The 14,380-nt window shown below is 36.2% G+C and overlaps 1 protein-coding gene across 1 annotated transcript in view; it reads left to right on the top strand.

Annotated features, from left to right (window-relative positions):
• The window catches only part of LOC117325458 (mediator of RNA polymerase II transcription subunit 23-like), a 44,389-nt gene that overhangs the window by 25,939 nt on the left and 4,070 nt on the right, over nt 1-14,380 (top strand). The window contains exons 26-32 of the mRNA XM_033881673.1: nt 1,069-1,168; nt 1,630-1,728; nt 2,450-2,581; nt 3,016-3,181; nt 3,567-3,639; nt 4,263-4,459; nt 6,579-6,699. Coding sequence (XP_033737564.1) covers nt 1,069-1,168; nt 1,630-1,728; nt 2,450-2,581; nt 3,016-3,181; nt 3,567-3,639; nt 4,263-4,459; nt 6,579-6,699 — 888 coding nt within the window. The remainder of the gene's footprint in view (nt 1-1,068; nt 1,169-1,629; nt 1,729-2,449; nt 2,582-3,015; nt 3,182-3,566; nt 3,640-4,262; nt 4,460-6,578; nt 6,700-14,380) is intronic.

Here is a 14,380-nt window from a genome sequence, read left to right as displayed (position 1 = left end):
GAAGTCAGAAGTTGAGATGTATTGTAAGGTATAGGCTGAAAATACTTACCAGTTTCATTTAATCTGATTTGACTGAACACCAATGAATGTTGAGTGTATTCAATTACTGTAGCAACAGCTCCATTAATTGATTGTGAATATTGAAGCACTCCTTACTGTTGTAAAAATGTTCAATCTTATCATTTGATTATCAACTTTAACATTTAACCACATTCTAATAAATATCAACGAACCATAGACCTAGTAAACTGGTCGTAACACATGTTTACACTGTATTATTTTAGGTGTTGGATATCCTCATACACAGAATCATAGAACAATATCAACGAACCATAGACCTAGTAAACTGGTCGTAACACATGTTTACCCTGTATTATTTTAGGTGTTGGATATCCTCATACACAGAATCATAGAACAATATCAACGAACCATAGACCTAGTAAACTGGTCGTAACACATGTTTACACTCTATTATTTTAGGTGTTGGATATCCTCATACACAGAATCATAGAACAATATCAACGAACCATAGACCTAGTAAACTGGTCGTAACACATGTTTACCCTGTATTATTTTAGGTGTTGGATATCCTCATACACAGAATCATAGAACAATATCTACGAACCATAGACCTAGTAAACTGGTCGTAACACATGTTTACACTGTATTATTTTAGGTGTTGGATATCCTCATACACAGAATCATAGAACAATATCAACGAACCATAGACCTAGTAAACTGGTCGTAACACATGTTTACACTGTATTATTTTAGGTGTTGGATATCCTCATACACAGAATCATAGAACAATATCAACGAACCATAGACCTAGTAAACTGGTCGTAACACATGTTTACCCTGTATTATTTTAGGTGTTGGATATCCTCATACACAGAATCATAGAACAATATCTACGAACCATAGACCTAGTAAACTGGTCGTAACACATGTTTACACTGTATTATTTTAGGTGTTGGATATCCTCATACACAGAATCATAGAACAATATCAACGAACCATAGACCTAGTAAACTGGTCGTAACACATGTTTACACTCTATTATTTTAGGTGTTGGATATCCTCATACACAGAATCATAGAACAACCCACTCTCCAGAACCTGCTGGAAAAAATCCTGGAGAACTTGGGAATCCTGTACAAGTTTCATGGTAGGTTTGTAGTACTTTGAAAACCAAAAGATACCATGCAACAATTGCCATGAGTTTTCTTCTAAATTTTGTAACATATGCTTCATGTTGGGTAATTTGATAATTGATAAGCTGTTCAGTATTTGGCATTTAGCTTATTAAGTGTTAATATGACTATTTAGTTCACTATTTTCAAAAAAAAAGAAAACTTTTTTTACTTCTAAAGGCTACAGGTCCAGAACTGCTGAAGGACATTTTGACAAAATTTTGTACAAAAATATTCATAGCATGGATCAAGGGGATTCGCTAACCCAGTAGGGCTATCATTTTTGAAGGAGATTGGATTGTGATTGACAGAAATTACTTTAATCCTGTCAGCTCTAGGTATACATGTAATGATATGTAACTCTCTACAACTACTGTAAACTATACCTTATAAGTGTGGTTATATTAAATGGCTCTACCACTTAATTGTTTTACAGACCACCCCATAACTTACTTGTACAACACCCTACACTACTATCAGAGGAATCTCATCAACAGGCCTCCCCTCAAACGCAAACTAGTCCAGTCCATCATGAGTAAGTATCCTTTTAGTCAATCCTCACCACAGATTCTGGACACTCCTTTATGTAAAGGAGACATAGTTTCAGCTTCAGAAATTAAAATCTAATCAGTTCTTATAAGGTCACCTGAGACAGTCAAGTGACCTATTACGATTGTTTTTTGTCAGGCATCGTTAATTAACATATTATACTTCTCAATAACCATGAGGCCCAAGGTCATGATATTGGGCAAGTAGCATGCTGGGATGTAGGGTTACAAATGTTCAAATCAACGACCTTGACATTCTTTTAGAGGTCACAAGGGTAAAATGTGTTAAAATCTTCAAATGACTTAATTCTTAATAACCAAGAGGCCCAGGGTCATGATATTGGGCCTATAGCATGCTTGGGTGTATGGCGACCAAATTTGTTCAATAACTTTCAAGGTCACAGGGGTAAACTGTAGTATAATCTTTAGATGACTTCATCTTAATAGCCATGAGACCAAGGGTCATGATATTGGGACAGTGGCATGCTTTGATAACAGACTTGAATGACCTTGACCTACCTTTAAGGTCACACTTGGTAATTGTGTTAAATTCTTCATTAAAAAAAATCAACCATCAGTATGCATTTTAGAACTCTGATGACCGTTAAGGCCCATAGGCCTCTTGTTAAAGCAAGACCCTATTTTGATATGTTTCTTAAGTTTTTATATCAACAATTTTATTCATTACCTTCCCATCACCTTTGCCAGATGCCCACAAGGATATTCGTCCTAGCAATTGGTTTCTGTCAGAGGACTATCAGCGCTTCATCCAGGAGGACAATCTCGAATGGAATCCAGACCTCGACTACTATGTCCGTCTCATTGGCCGACTTGTTGACAGTATCCTTTATGTATAGTGTATAGTGTAACAGATCATTCCTTCAAATATATATGGAGAAACTGATATCAACAAAAGTGAAGCTGAAGTATTTTAGACAAGAGAATGTCAGTCTAAACATTATTTACAACTTGCTTTAAAACATTTAGATGCAAAGATGTAATGACAGTGTGCATAAATTTTAATGCTGCTGTAAATTTCATCAAATTATTGTAATAGAAATTTCAGATTGAGATCATGCCGGTTTATTTCCAGCTTTACTTAATACTGTATGTATATGCCTATTTGGAACCATCTGGAAAAGTACATTTTCAAATTTTTTTCTCGGCACTTAACATAGAAAAAATCAGTTTCAGAATCACAATCATGTTTCTGGTGGCAAAAAAAAATCACTATTATGTTGATTTAACAGATTTGTCTGCCTTAACTTAAGCAGCCATCAACAACAAGACTCCATCCCCATTTCCAAACTGTGACTGGCGTTTTAATGAGTTCCCCAGTCCTGCTGCACATGCTCTTTACGTCACTTGTGTAGAACTGATGTCACTTCCTGTGCACGGCAACATAGTAGGTCGAGCCCTATTGGATGTGGTCCTCAAAAAGTAAGTATTGAACCTAGTCAACAGGTGGCCTCAGTACTCCTGTCAACTTTTTAAGGCATTGTGCCTTGTGGATTGTGTTGTCTGTTTTATGATTATAGTACTACCATAGTACTCCCTTGCTCCTGTCCTTATACAGATTTCCAGTCATGACTCAAAAAGAAAATAAATGGTAAACTTAGTTCCTCTTGGAAGTCTGATCTTCACATTTCCATTTTACTAATTTAAATCAAATACATGCTAATAAAATGTACATTTTTTACCGAAAAAATCTGAGCTTGTTTTTGTTTGTGTTCATTATAACATGTAATGATGAAATGTAGAGTACATAGATACTAGATGTATTTTTTTCAGTTTTATGATAAATTAAATGTAATTATTGTTGTAGCTGCACACAACTGATGAGGTCACAAGTTGTATCATGGATGAACGCAGTTGGGCTGGTGCTGACGGCACTCCCGGTGAGCAAATGTAGTGATGTCAATATTCTTTTTACGCAACAGACTTCTTGATGATTTTCTATGATGAAATTAACATTTAAAGCTGAAAACATGAAAGAATCATGTATTTAATATCACTCTAATAGGTATACTTTCTATAGATTCAATGGTAAAAATGTTTCTAACTAGTCTGACCATGAAACCTCTTATATAGCATGGATAGTCACAGTATGGGATGCATTTGATTTATGATTGTGCTATGGAAATACACTGATAAATGGTCATTTAATTATATATCTGTAGAAATATGTAAAGTATAAAAAAAATAATTTACTGTTTTAAATTAGAACATTTAAAGTTAAAGCTTTAAAACAAAAAATTGTAAATTTTACTGTAACAGAAATTGTGAAACAGATTTTGATTTGCTGAATTGGTTTTACTTTCAACGTTTTTATTTTCTACAATTTTATTCTATTTTTTTTTTTTTGGCAATTTTATTATAATCCAGGAAATTTGTGTACTGTTCTTTGTGATATTTGATTAAGGGAGACAACTAAGGATTTAGTATTTTACACTCAGGCTGATATTAATTACAAGCTAAAAGAGGAGTTTTATGTCTTCATTAAATACTTGTCTCTCCTCAGGACACCTATTGGTCCTCACTCAATGGTAAAGTAGAGGAGGTGGTACGCAGTATCCAGCCCAGTGTTCAGCCTTTCCAGCTTTTCAACTTCAGTGGCAGCCAGTCAGTGTTCGCTGAACAGCATTGTAGCTATGTGCTGGCACTTACACATGCTATTTGGCACCATGCTGGCATAGGTCAACTCTCCCAACTACCACAGTAAGTCATAGGTCAACTCTCCCAACTACCACAGTAAGTTATAGGTCAACTCTCCCAACTACCACAGTAAGTTATAGGTCAACTCTCCCAACTACCACAGTAAGTCATAGGTCAACTCTCCCAACTACCTACAGTAAGTCATAGGTCAACTCTCCCAACTACCACAGTAAGTTATACGGTCAACTCTCCCAACTACCATAGTAAGTCATAGGTCAACTCTCCCAACTACCACAGTAAGTTATAGGTCAACTCTCCCAATTACCACAGTAAGTTATAGGTCAACTCTCCCAACTACCATAGTAAGTCATAGGTCAACTGTCCCATATACCACAGTAAGTTATAGGTCAACTGTCCCAACTACCACAGTAAGTCATAGATCAACTCTCCCATATACCACAGTAAGTTGTAGGTCAACTCTCCCAACTACCACAGTAAGTTATAGGTCAACTCTCCAAATTACCATAGTAAGTCATAGGTCAACTCTCCCAACTACCACAGTAAGTTATAGGTCAACTCTCCCAACTACCACAGTAAGTTATAGGTCAGCTCTCCCAATTACCACAGTAAGTCATAGGTCAACTGTCCCATATACCACAGTAAGTTATAGGTCAACTGTCCCAACTACCACAGTAAGTCATAGGTCAACTCTCCCATATACCACAGTAAGTTGTAGGTCAACTCTCCCAACTACCACAGTAAGTTATAGGTCAACTCTCCCAACTACCACAGTAAGTTTACGGTCAACTCTCCCAACTACCACAGTAAGTTATAGGTCAACTCTCCCAACTACCACAGTAAGTTATAGGTCAACTCTCCCAACTACCACAGTAAGTTATAGGTCAACTCTCCCAACTACCACAGTAAGTTATAGGTCAACTCTCCCAACTACCACAGTAAGTTATAGGTCAACTCTCCCAACTACTACAGTAAGTTATAGGTCAACTCTCCCAACTACCACAGTAAGTTATAGGTCAACTCTCCCAACTACCACAGTAAGTTATAGGTCAACTCTCCCAACTACCACAGTAAGTTATAGGTCAACTCTCCCAACTACCACAGTAAGTTATAGGTCAACTCTCCCAACTACCACAGTAAGTTATAGGTCAACTCTCCCAACTACCTCTGTCACAGTAAGTTATAGGTCAACTCTCCCAACTACCACAGTAAGTTATAGGTCAACTCTCCCAACTACCACAGTAAGTTATAGGTCAACTCTCCCAACTACCACAGTAAGTTATAGGTCAACTCTCCCAATTACCACAGTAAGTTATAGGTCAACTCTCCCAACTACCACAGTAAGTTATAGGTCAACTCTCCTGACTACCACAGTAAGTTATAGGTCAACTCTCCTAACTACCACAGTAAGTTATAGGTCAACTCTCCCAACTACCACAGTAAGTCATAGGTCAACTCTCCCAACTACCACAGTAAGTTATAGGTCAACTCTCCCAACTACCACAGTAAGTTATAGGTCAACTTTCCCAACTACCATAGTAAGTTTAATTCTACTGTCAAACACAATAACTAGGTCAAATATCCTGTTAGACATGGTAATTAGGTAAATTCTACTGTCATACACAATAACTAGGTCAAATATCCTGTTAGACATGGTAATTAGGTAAATTCTACTGTCAAACACAGTAACTAGGTTAAATATCCTGTTAGACATGGTAATTAGGTAAATTCTACTGTCAAACACAGTAACTAGGTTAAATATCTTGTTAGACATGGTAATTAGGTAAATTCTACTGTCAAACACAGTAACTAGGTCAAATATCCAGGTCATCTCTCCTTTAAAAGTCAATGACTTCATCAAATTTCTGTTAAAATACAATATTAAACTGGTTAATTAACTTTCCTTTAAAACAATATAGCAGGTAGGTAAACTCTACTTACTGCCAGATCTCTTCCTCCTTGGTTAGCTGATGTAGCAATCTTTAGACTATCTATTTGGTCGGTGATCCAAAACATTTTCACAACAATTACTATACATGGTAGCTTCTTCTCAAAACTATGCTAATCTTAGGACTTAGTTACTTTCAAACAAAGCTAGTACAAACATGATATGGTTTTTCCATGGCCTGCTTTACGGTTATATTCTGACTTTGACATTTTACAGATTTCTGCGTGAGACGTTGAAGCCTGTGATAGTGAATGAGCAGCAGTTCCTGTACCTGTGTCACTTGGTGGGGCCTTTCCTCCAGCGTCTCCACTCCGAACGCACACGATGTCTGATGGAGGTCAGTAAACATTTAATGTGTATTTTTAATTACTTTTCATTAGGTAGCAGAGTGTTTGAACTTTGGTTGCTTAGAACCTGAATGATGGACAATAAGCACAGAACTGGACTGAGTCTGGCTCTTGAAAAACTGTTCAGGCAGATCCATAGGTAAAGCCGCCCTGTAGCAAACTAAATAGATGACTTGTACAGGATTTCAGAGTTTCTACACTAAACCCTGTACACACACACACATTACCTATCTATTACCTTGTGCTGGTATATTCATTAATTTCATTTATTGAATTGTGTCATAATTCCATGCCACCTTGAACATTTTAACAGAGTTTAGATACTAAGTACATGGAAACAGACTAATTCTCTATTATCAGACCATCTCTAGTACAGTTCTTTATATTACCTGGCATGTCATCATTATTAACACTGTGCAAATAATGAAATATAAAAGTATAGAGCTATTTTAAATTAAAAAGATACACGTCTCAAAATAAGGTAGCATATCATTTAGTATGACTATCCCTATTGGCATACAGTCGTGTACCTGTGTATTAACTTGGTATATAGTTATATCACATAGACAGTAAGGATGCTGGGAATCTCGACTTCAAAGTTTTGTGTTTAGCTCAATTTCTGAAAAAGTATCAATGTTACTCCAACTAAAATTGGAATATAGTTGTAGCATAGTATGGACATCTCCACACACCCTGCAGACTATGTGAATTTTAACTTTATGCTGTATTTTGGGTTAAAACCTTAGATTTTGAATACACAATATAAAATCTTTATTGCTTCTCCAATTGTTAGCTCACCAGGTCTGAAGTACCAAGGTGAGCTTATGCCATACAATGGGGACTCAAAATTGTACAAGTGGTGCGACTGACCCCCCTACCCCAACCCACCCCCCTGTGGGTTTGAGGGGCGGGGCCAAAAGGGGACAATTTGGCTCTATTAATATAAACAACTTCTTCTCTGAAACCAAACAATGGATATTGCTCCTATTTGCCTGGTAGCATCACTATGGGGTTGGGATTCAAAATTGTACAAATGGGGTGGGGGGGTTGGGGCTGACCCTCTGGGGCCTGAGGGGCATGGCCAAAAGGAGTCAATTTGGCTAAATTGATATAAACAACTTTTTCTATTGAACTAAGCAATGGATATAACTCATGTTTGACTGGTAGCATCCTTATGGGGTAGGGATTCAAAATTTAGGAATTGGTCGGGCTGACTTCCTGGGGGCCTGGGGGGCAGGGCCAAAAGAGGTCAATTTGGCTTAATTGATATCAACAACGTCTTCTCTGGAACGAATAAAGCAATGGATATCGCTCATATTTATCTAGTAGCATCGTTATGGGATGAGGATTCAAAATTGTACAAACGGTGGGGCTGACCCCTTTTGGGGCCTAAGGGGCTGGCCAAAAGGGGTCCACTTCGTAATATTGATATCAATGACTTCTTCTCTGGGACTAAGAAATGTACGACATTGATATTTCAGTGGTAACATCCCCGGGAGGTTGGGATTCAAATTTATACAAATAATGAGGCTGACACCCCCAACCTGCACCCCAAATCCCTGGGGTTTGGGGTCTTTCTCCACCCTTGAAGACTAATTTCTTTTGCTTTATCTTTGAAACCATTCGGATGCCCATCCCATAATCATACATAGCCTTGCTGGGCATCAAGAGATGAACACAATCCTGATGTGAAAATAGGCCCAGGGTTCTTACCCACCCCAAGGGACTTATAGTACTTTATATATAATTATGTTGAATCTTGACTTCATTTCTGGGTGATACCTTTGAAGCAGTTGAGAACCCCACAACATAATCATACATCAACAAATAAAGGCATTAGCAAATAGAACATAAGCATTTTTTTGACGTTTGCTTAAATAAATCAGGTGAGTGAAACAGGCCCTCTGGGCCACTTGTTTATGTTATCACTGATATCATTTAGTTATGGGATTATGAATCAAAGTTGGTTGGAATTTAATCAAGGAGTACTCGTAAGACTAGCCAAATAACAAGGTCACTCTGTCAAAGGTCAAGTTCTAGTTTAATTTGTATATTTTTATTTATGAGTATTTCGTTAAGACATTTTGAAGTAAAGTTGGTTGGAATTAAACAAGGAATCAAAGGTTGAAAGATCAGGGCCCATATTCATAAAAAAACTTAAGTTAAGTATTTCACTTAAGTAAATACTTAAGTAGGACATTTGTACTTAAGTACTAAAATAAACTTAAGTATTTACTTAATTCAAGGTTTTATCTTAAGTTGTATTCATAAAACTACTTAAGCTTAAGTATTACTTAAGTTTTTACTTAAAGTTAAGTAACGTCATGAGGATGTTTAACTTCCTTTAAAAATACTTAAGTAAATACTTAACAACTCAGAAGAAAGATGACTTCACGAAATCGACAGAAATCAACTTGTTTTTAAGAAATAAATCATTAACTTCAGATTTTGTTGTATTCAATCATTTAAAACAAGATGTAAAGGTTTGAATCGAAGATGGAGGAGTCAATCTCACTGTCGTTAAGGCCCATAACGAAGTCAATACTACAACGACACGGATGAATGGTAGTTTATAATGAACATACCCACATACCAATCAAATTCTATTTAGATAAAACTTCATTTTTGTTTCTCTTGCTGACTTTGACAAACCAGAAATACTGACTCAAAGTGTTATTGTATCTTTTATTCATTAATTAAAAAAATGTATATATATAGAGTTCTTACCTGTATATTAAAAAAGCATTGAGGTTACTTGTACTTTAACTTGAACCCGTTCATGTGCATTCCGGCCCTATCATGTATTTAGTACTCCCCTGCTTTGATAACGAAACGAAAGTTTTAAATAACAGTTGATTGCTGTGAAAGTTCTAGCGTGTTTGGGGGTGGGATTTTACAGATCGTACAATGTAACTGGAGGTTTGATATGTACATTTCAACTGATGTTTGGTTTAGTGGAAATCAACTAAAACGTACTTGTTCTCCTTGACTCTACGATGAACACGCTATGCATTTTTGGCCTGAACGACGAGGTTAGTCTAATTTTCGTGCATTCTTCCGGCTCTCTCCTGATTAATGCATCTGAACTGTTCAATCTGCCGGCAACCTGAACCCACGCTTGCCTATTTGCCGATGCCGACATTCCGTCCTTAAATCGTCCACGTATGACATGTTTTCTTTCACTTGTAAACATGTACTAGCCTCACCATCGCCAGACATTCGTCCTTTGTCAAGTTTGGTCATCTCGTCTTTTTCGCTGTTGCCATTTCCGGATTCTGATCGTCTTGGAATGCCAAGAACGCCGGTGCCAAATTTCACGTTTTACGAAAGACATCACGCAGCTACTTAACAACAACATAGCAACTACATGAAATACTTAAATATTCATACTTAGCTAAGTATGCACTAAGTAAATACTTAAGTCGTTTATGAATAGTACTTAAGTTCTAACTTAAGTTTTATTTAACTAAGTAAAATATTTATAGTTAAGTATAACTTAAGTCAAACTTAAGTATTTAACTTAAGATTTTTTATGAATATGGGCCCAGGTCATTGGGTCAGAAATAAAGGACATTTGGTTGAAAAGGACAAGGACAAAGTGGATCTCTGAATTTGACCTTGGTTTTTAGTGGGAGATGTATTTAGAATTAAAATGAAAGAAATCAAGTCTTAATAACAAAAGAGTTTTATTTAGGTATTTCAATTTTTGTTAGCCCAGCATATATGGATATGTGTATAATGTAAATTTTGCTCCCTTGCCACATGATGGGCCCTTGGTGACCTATCAGTGTTCACTTTATTTTGAGTTTGATCCAGAAAACAAAAAGGACTATAAATTTCCCTAGAAGGCAGTTTAATACTGATATTTCCATTTTAAATTTAGGGTTCTCTATTCCACCTGTAACAGTTTTAAATTTAGGGTTCTCTATTCCACCAGTAACAGTTTTAAATTTAGGGTTCTCTATTCCATCTGTAACAGTTTTAAATTTAGGGTTCTCTATTCCACCTGTAACAGTTTTAAATTTAGGGTTCTCTATTCCACCTGTAACAGTTTTAAATTTAGGGTTCTCTATTCCACCTGTAACAGTTTTAAATTTAGGGTTCTCTTTTCCACCTGTGACAGTTTTAAATTTAGGGTTCTCTATTCCACCTGTGACAGTTTTAAATTTAGGGTTCTCTATTCCACCTGTGACAGTTTTAAATTTAGGGTTCTCTATTCCACCTGTAACAGTTTTATTGCATTCCAGAGTCGTATGTAGGTCGTTGTCTGCCATTGGTTAACACATTTTTAACTTCTTCTCAAAAACTCCCAAATTTGATGAAATTTTGCAGAAACTATCCTTACCTGAAAGTCTACCAAAAGTGTAAATTATATACTCAGGGCCTGAGGGGCAGGGCAAAAATGGGTCAAATTGACTGATTTCAAAAATCTTCTTAAGACTGATATATGGCAGAATGAAATACTCTTCATGGATTGAGTAATTTTTTCATTGTTTATGAAAGAATATGATTCATTGAAACAGAATGTGCAAGTTTTATGAATATAAGATGAAAAAATGACATGAGATATGGTACTTTGAAAAAAAAAGAGCAAAGTTTTTCACGCCAAAATTTTGAAAAACACCCAAAATTGCACATAAAAGGTTTCTTCTCCTTTATCTATACACATCAAGGCTTGATATTTGGCACATCAACAGGATGTTTGTTTGACTATTAATTGATGACCTTAACCTTCATTCAAAGGCACAGGGGTCAAAGGATGACAAAATTCAAAATTCTTTCAAAATAGTTTATTTGGGTTCAATAGTTATGCAAATAGTTGACCTTGACCATCAAAGTTCAACGTCACAGTAATCAAATGACTGGTCAAAAAATGGAAGTGAAGAGAAAACAAAGAGAAACATAGGAAAAGCATTTAAAAGCGACCGCCAGGATGTTAATCCCCTGTTTTGGGTCAAATTGATTAGAATTTCAAAAGTCTTCTGTTCAAGACCCAGATTTAGTAGAATCAAATTATCTTCATGGATGAAAAGATCTTATTATTGTAATAAGGTTATTTATCAAAATTATAAATTTCATGGCCCCTAACATGTTTCTCTCTGGAGAGGTGCTAAACTTTAAGAAACTAGGAAAATCAAGTTTCATGGGAATGGTTCAAAATTGGTTAGAATTATGAGGAGGGCGAAACTATACAAATATTTACAGGAACTGTTAAAAAATACATTAATCCATTAAGGCTCATGGGCTTCTTGTTGTAATTAGGTAGCACACATTTTCATGATGTCAAAATTACAATTTATTACCAGGTAATAATAAAAGTGATGTCAGAAAAAACAATATCATTTGGTGATGCTGTTTTAAACTCTTTTTTTCGTATCACTACACCAGCAGAGTCATGTGAGAATTTTGGTCTGGTATCCTTCTACTATGTTTGGTAAGGTATATTTAGTGACAATGCAGAGCAAATGGAAATACAGTCAAAGCACTCTTTCACCATTGAAGTTTGAAGGCTGTGACCATAACATTGAGGACCTGTTTGATAAATATCTTGACAGGACAAATCTAGTTTATGGTGCAGAATCTTGATCTATAACCTTGACCTTGTCACCATTTGTAGAGGAGTCCTCCCATCAGCACATACCTAAGGATGTAGCACACATACCCTTAACAGGAAGTTAAACATTTATTGTGCCTGCTTCACCACATTGAGGCTTTCAGCGTTCTGTGGCAACTTGAGCTGTGTGGATACATCAGTTGAATAAGTGGGTTGTGTCTGGGTTGAAATGACATCTTGAGGTCCTTCCCCAAATAGATGAAGTGTATCAATACTGGATGAAAGATTTAGATCATAGTCCCCTATCTCAAGTGTAGAAAGTGTGCTGTCCGGATTTATTTTGGTCAGAGTGTTCAAGTCCTGCTGTGCCAGTTCCCCAAACAACTTCTCAATGCTATTTGCCTCTCCAGGAATATCCAACACAAATTTAAGCCTTGATACTTTGGGGATTTCCATGGGTTTTATATCCAGACATTTAATTTTCCATCCACGTTCCACGAACTCCAGCTGAGTTGCTGAAGCCTTGAGCCTTTCAATTTCATCTTTCAAATCTATAAATTTTTGACATTGTTGCCTTGCCTTTTCTTTGGCTTCATCTAATTCCCTGAAGAGATTTTTGTTGTGCTGGTCCAGTTTGGTCAGAGCTGTTTCCGTCACCTCCTCCAGAATCTCTTTGATTTTATCTCGTCTGTCCAGAAGTTCTTGTTTTGTCAAGACAGCTTGTTTTTCTTCTGCTTCTCGTATATCAGACAAATCCTTGAGATATTGTGTCAGTGTGGTAAAACTTTTAGGCAGTGTTTTGGCATCATTGATAAGTTTCTCAAGAACAGTCTTGGCTGCTGTTTTAGCTGTGTGAAGTGGATGGTGGCCATTATGGCTGAGTTCTATACAAAGGTCACACACAGCAGTGTTACAAGGTACACATACCATAATCTTCTGCTTTCCTTCATGGAGTGGACAGACTAGATTGTTTTCTGTAGGACCATTCAAACCATGTCTTGTGTTCCTCTCTCCTTGTTTGGTAGCCATTTTGAATGAAGATTTCATTGTTATACAAATGATATAAATAGACCAGTATGTCAATACTGGAAAACCCAGAGAAACATTTAAATATACATGTTAGAAATGCCTAGTTAGTTTACGAAGGTTGTTTTTAAACCATTTTCATTTTACAGTGCAAGACAGTATAATACAGTATACATTTCAGATTAAACTCAATATCAACAACAAATTACATTTGTATGTTAGTTTAATTTTTGGGATGAATTTTGAGAAAATATTCATTGTGATTATAAAGAAATGTGTCCGTCACCTTGGCCTATCCGTGTAGGTGTATTAATAACACCCTGGGTATATAGCTTACCTTTGTGTACTGACATGCTTCACTGACAATCCACGACACAACTAATGTGATATATCATACCTCAGGTAAACTAAAGACATTCTTACCTCAGTAACATCATATTCCAGTGTATAAAACTGTACATGTTTTTGCCCCTATGGCTCGTGATTTGTCCCGAGTAAAGGGGATTAAACAGTTATTTAATCTACAATTTACAATTCAAAAGTTTATAAAATCTACTATTTGAAAATTTATAGAATCTTCATTTGTTGTATCATAGAGGAAGTAATGCTATTTCTCATTATCCTCACCCACCCATTTAGTAAGATGGATTGGGTGGTTAGGTACTTTTATATAATAGTTTTTACTTGTATCAATTATACCATGAACCCCTCAATAAATATTATTTATATATTCATAATGTACTGCTACCTGTGTCATAACATCACATTCTTCACCTGAATAGATTTTGATGGTCATCAGTCAAAGGGAAAGGGTCAAAAGTCGCACTTGACCACTGAAATAAAAAGTTTGTGTAAAGACGTCTCAGGAACCATTCAGCAGATATAGTTGATATTCACACCATAGAACACTAAGTTCTACTGCAGGTTATGTTTGGTAGTTATAATCACTGGTTAGGTTAAAGGGTTAAAGGTCACGCTTGACCACTTTTGAAAATTTAAAGGTAATTGCAGCAAGTGGTGATACTAAGTATTTATTTTCCTGACATGGTATACTCCATTGGCCGAAAACCTGGATATTGATGTACTTTCTA

The sequence above is a fragment of the Pecten maximus genome, chromosome 4 (assembly GCF_902652985.1).
Source record: "Pecten maximus chromosome 4, xPecMax1.1, whole genome shotgun sequence".
Lineage (NCBI taxonomy): Eukaryota > Metazoa > Mollusca > Bivalvia > Pectinida > Pectinidae > Pecten > Pecten maximus.
Note: the sequence above shows the minus strand (reverse complement) of the source record. Positions and strands in the feature narration are given on the sequence as shown.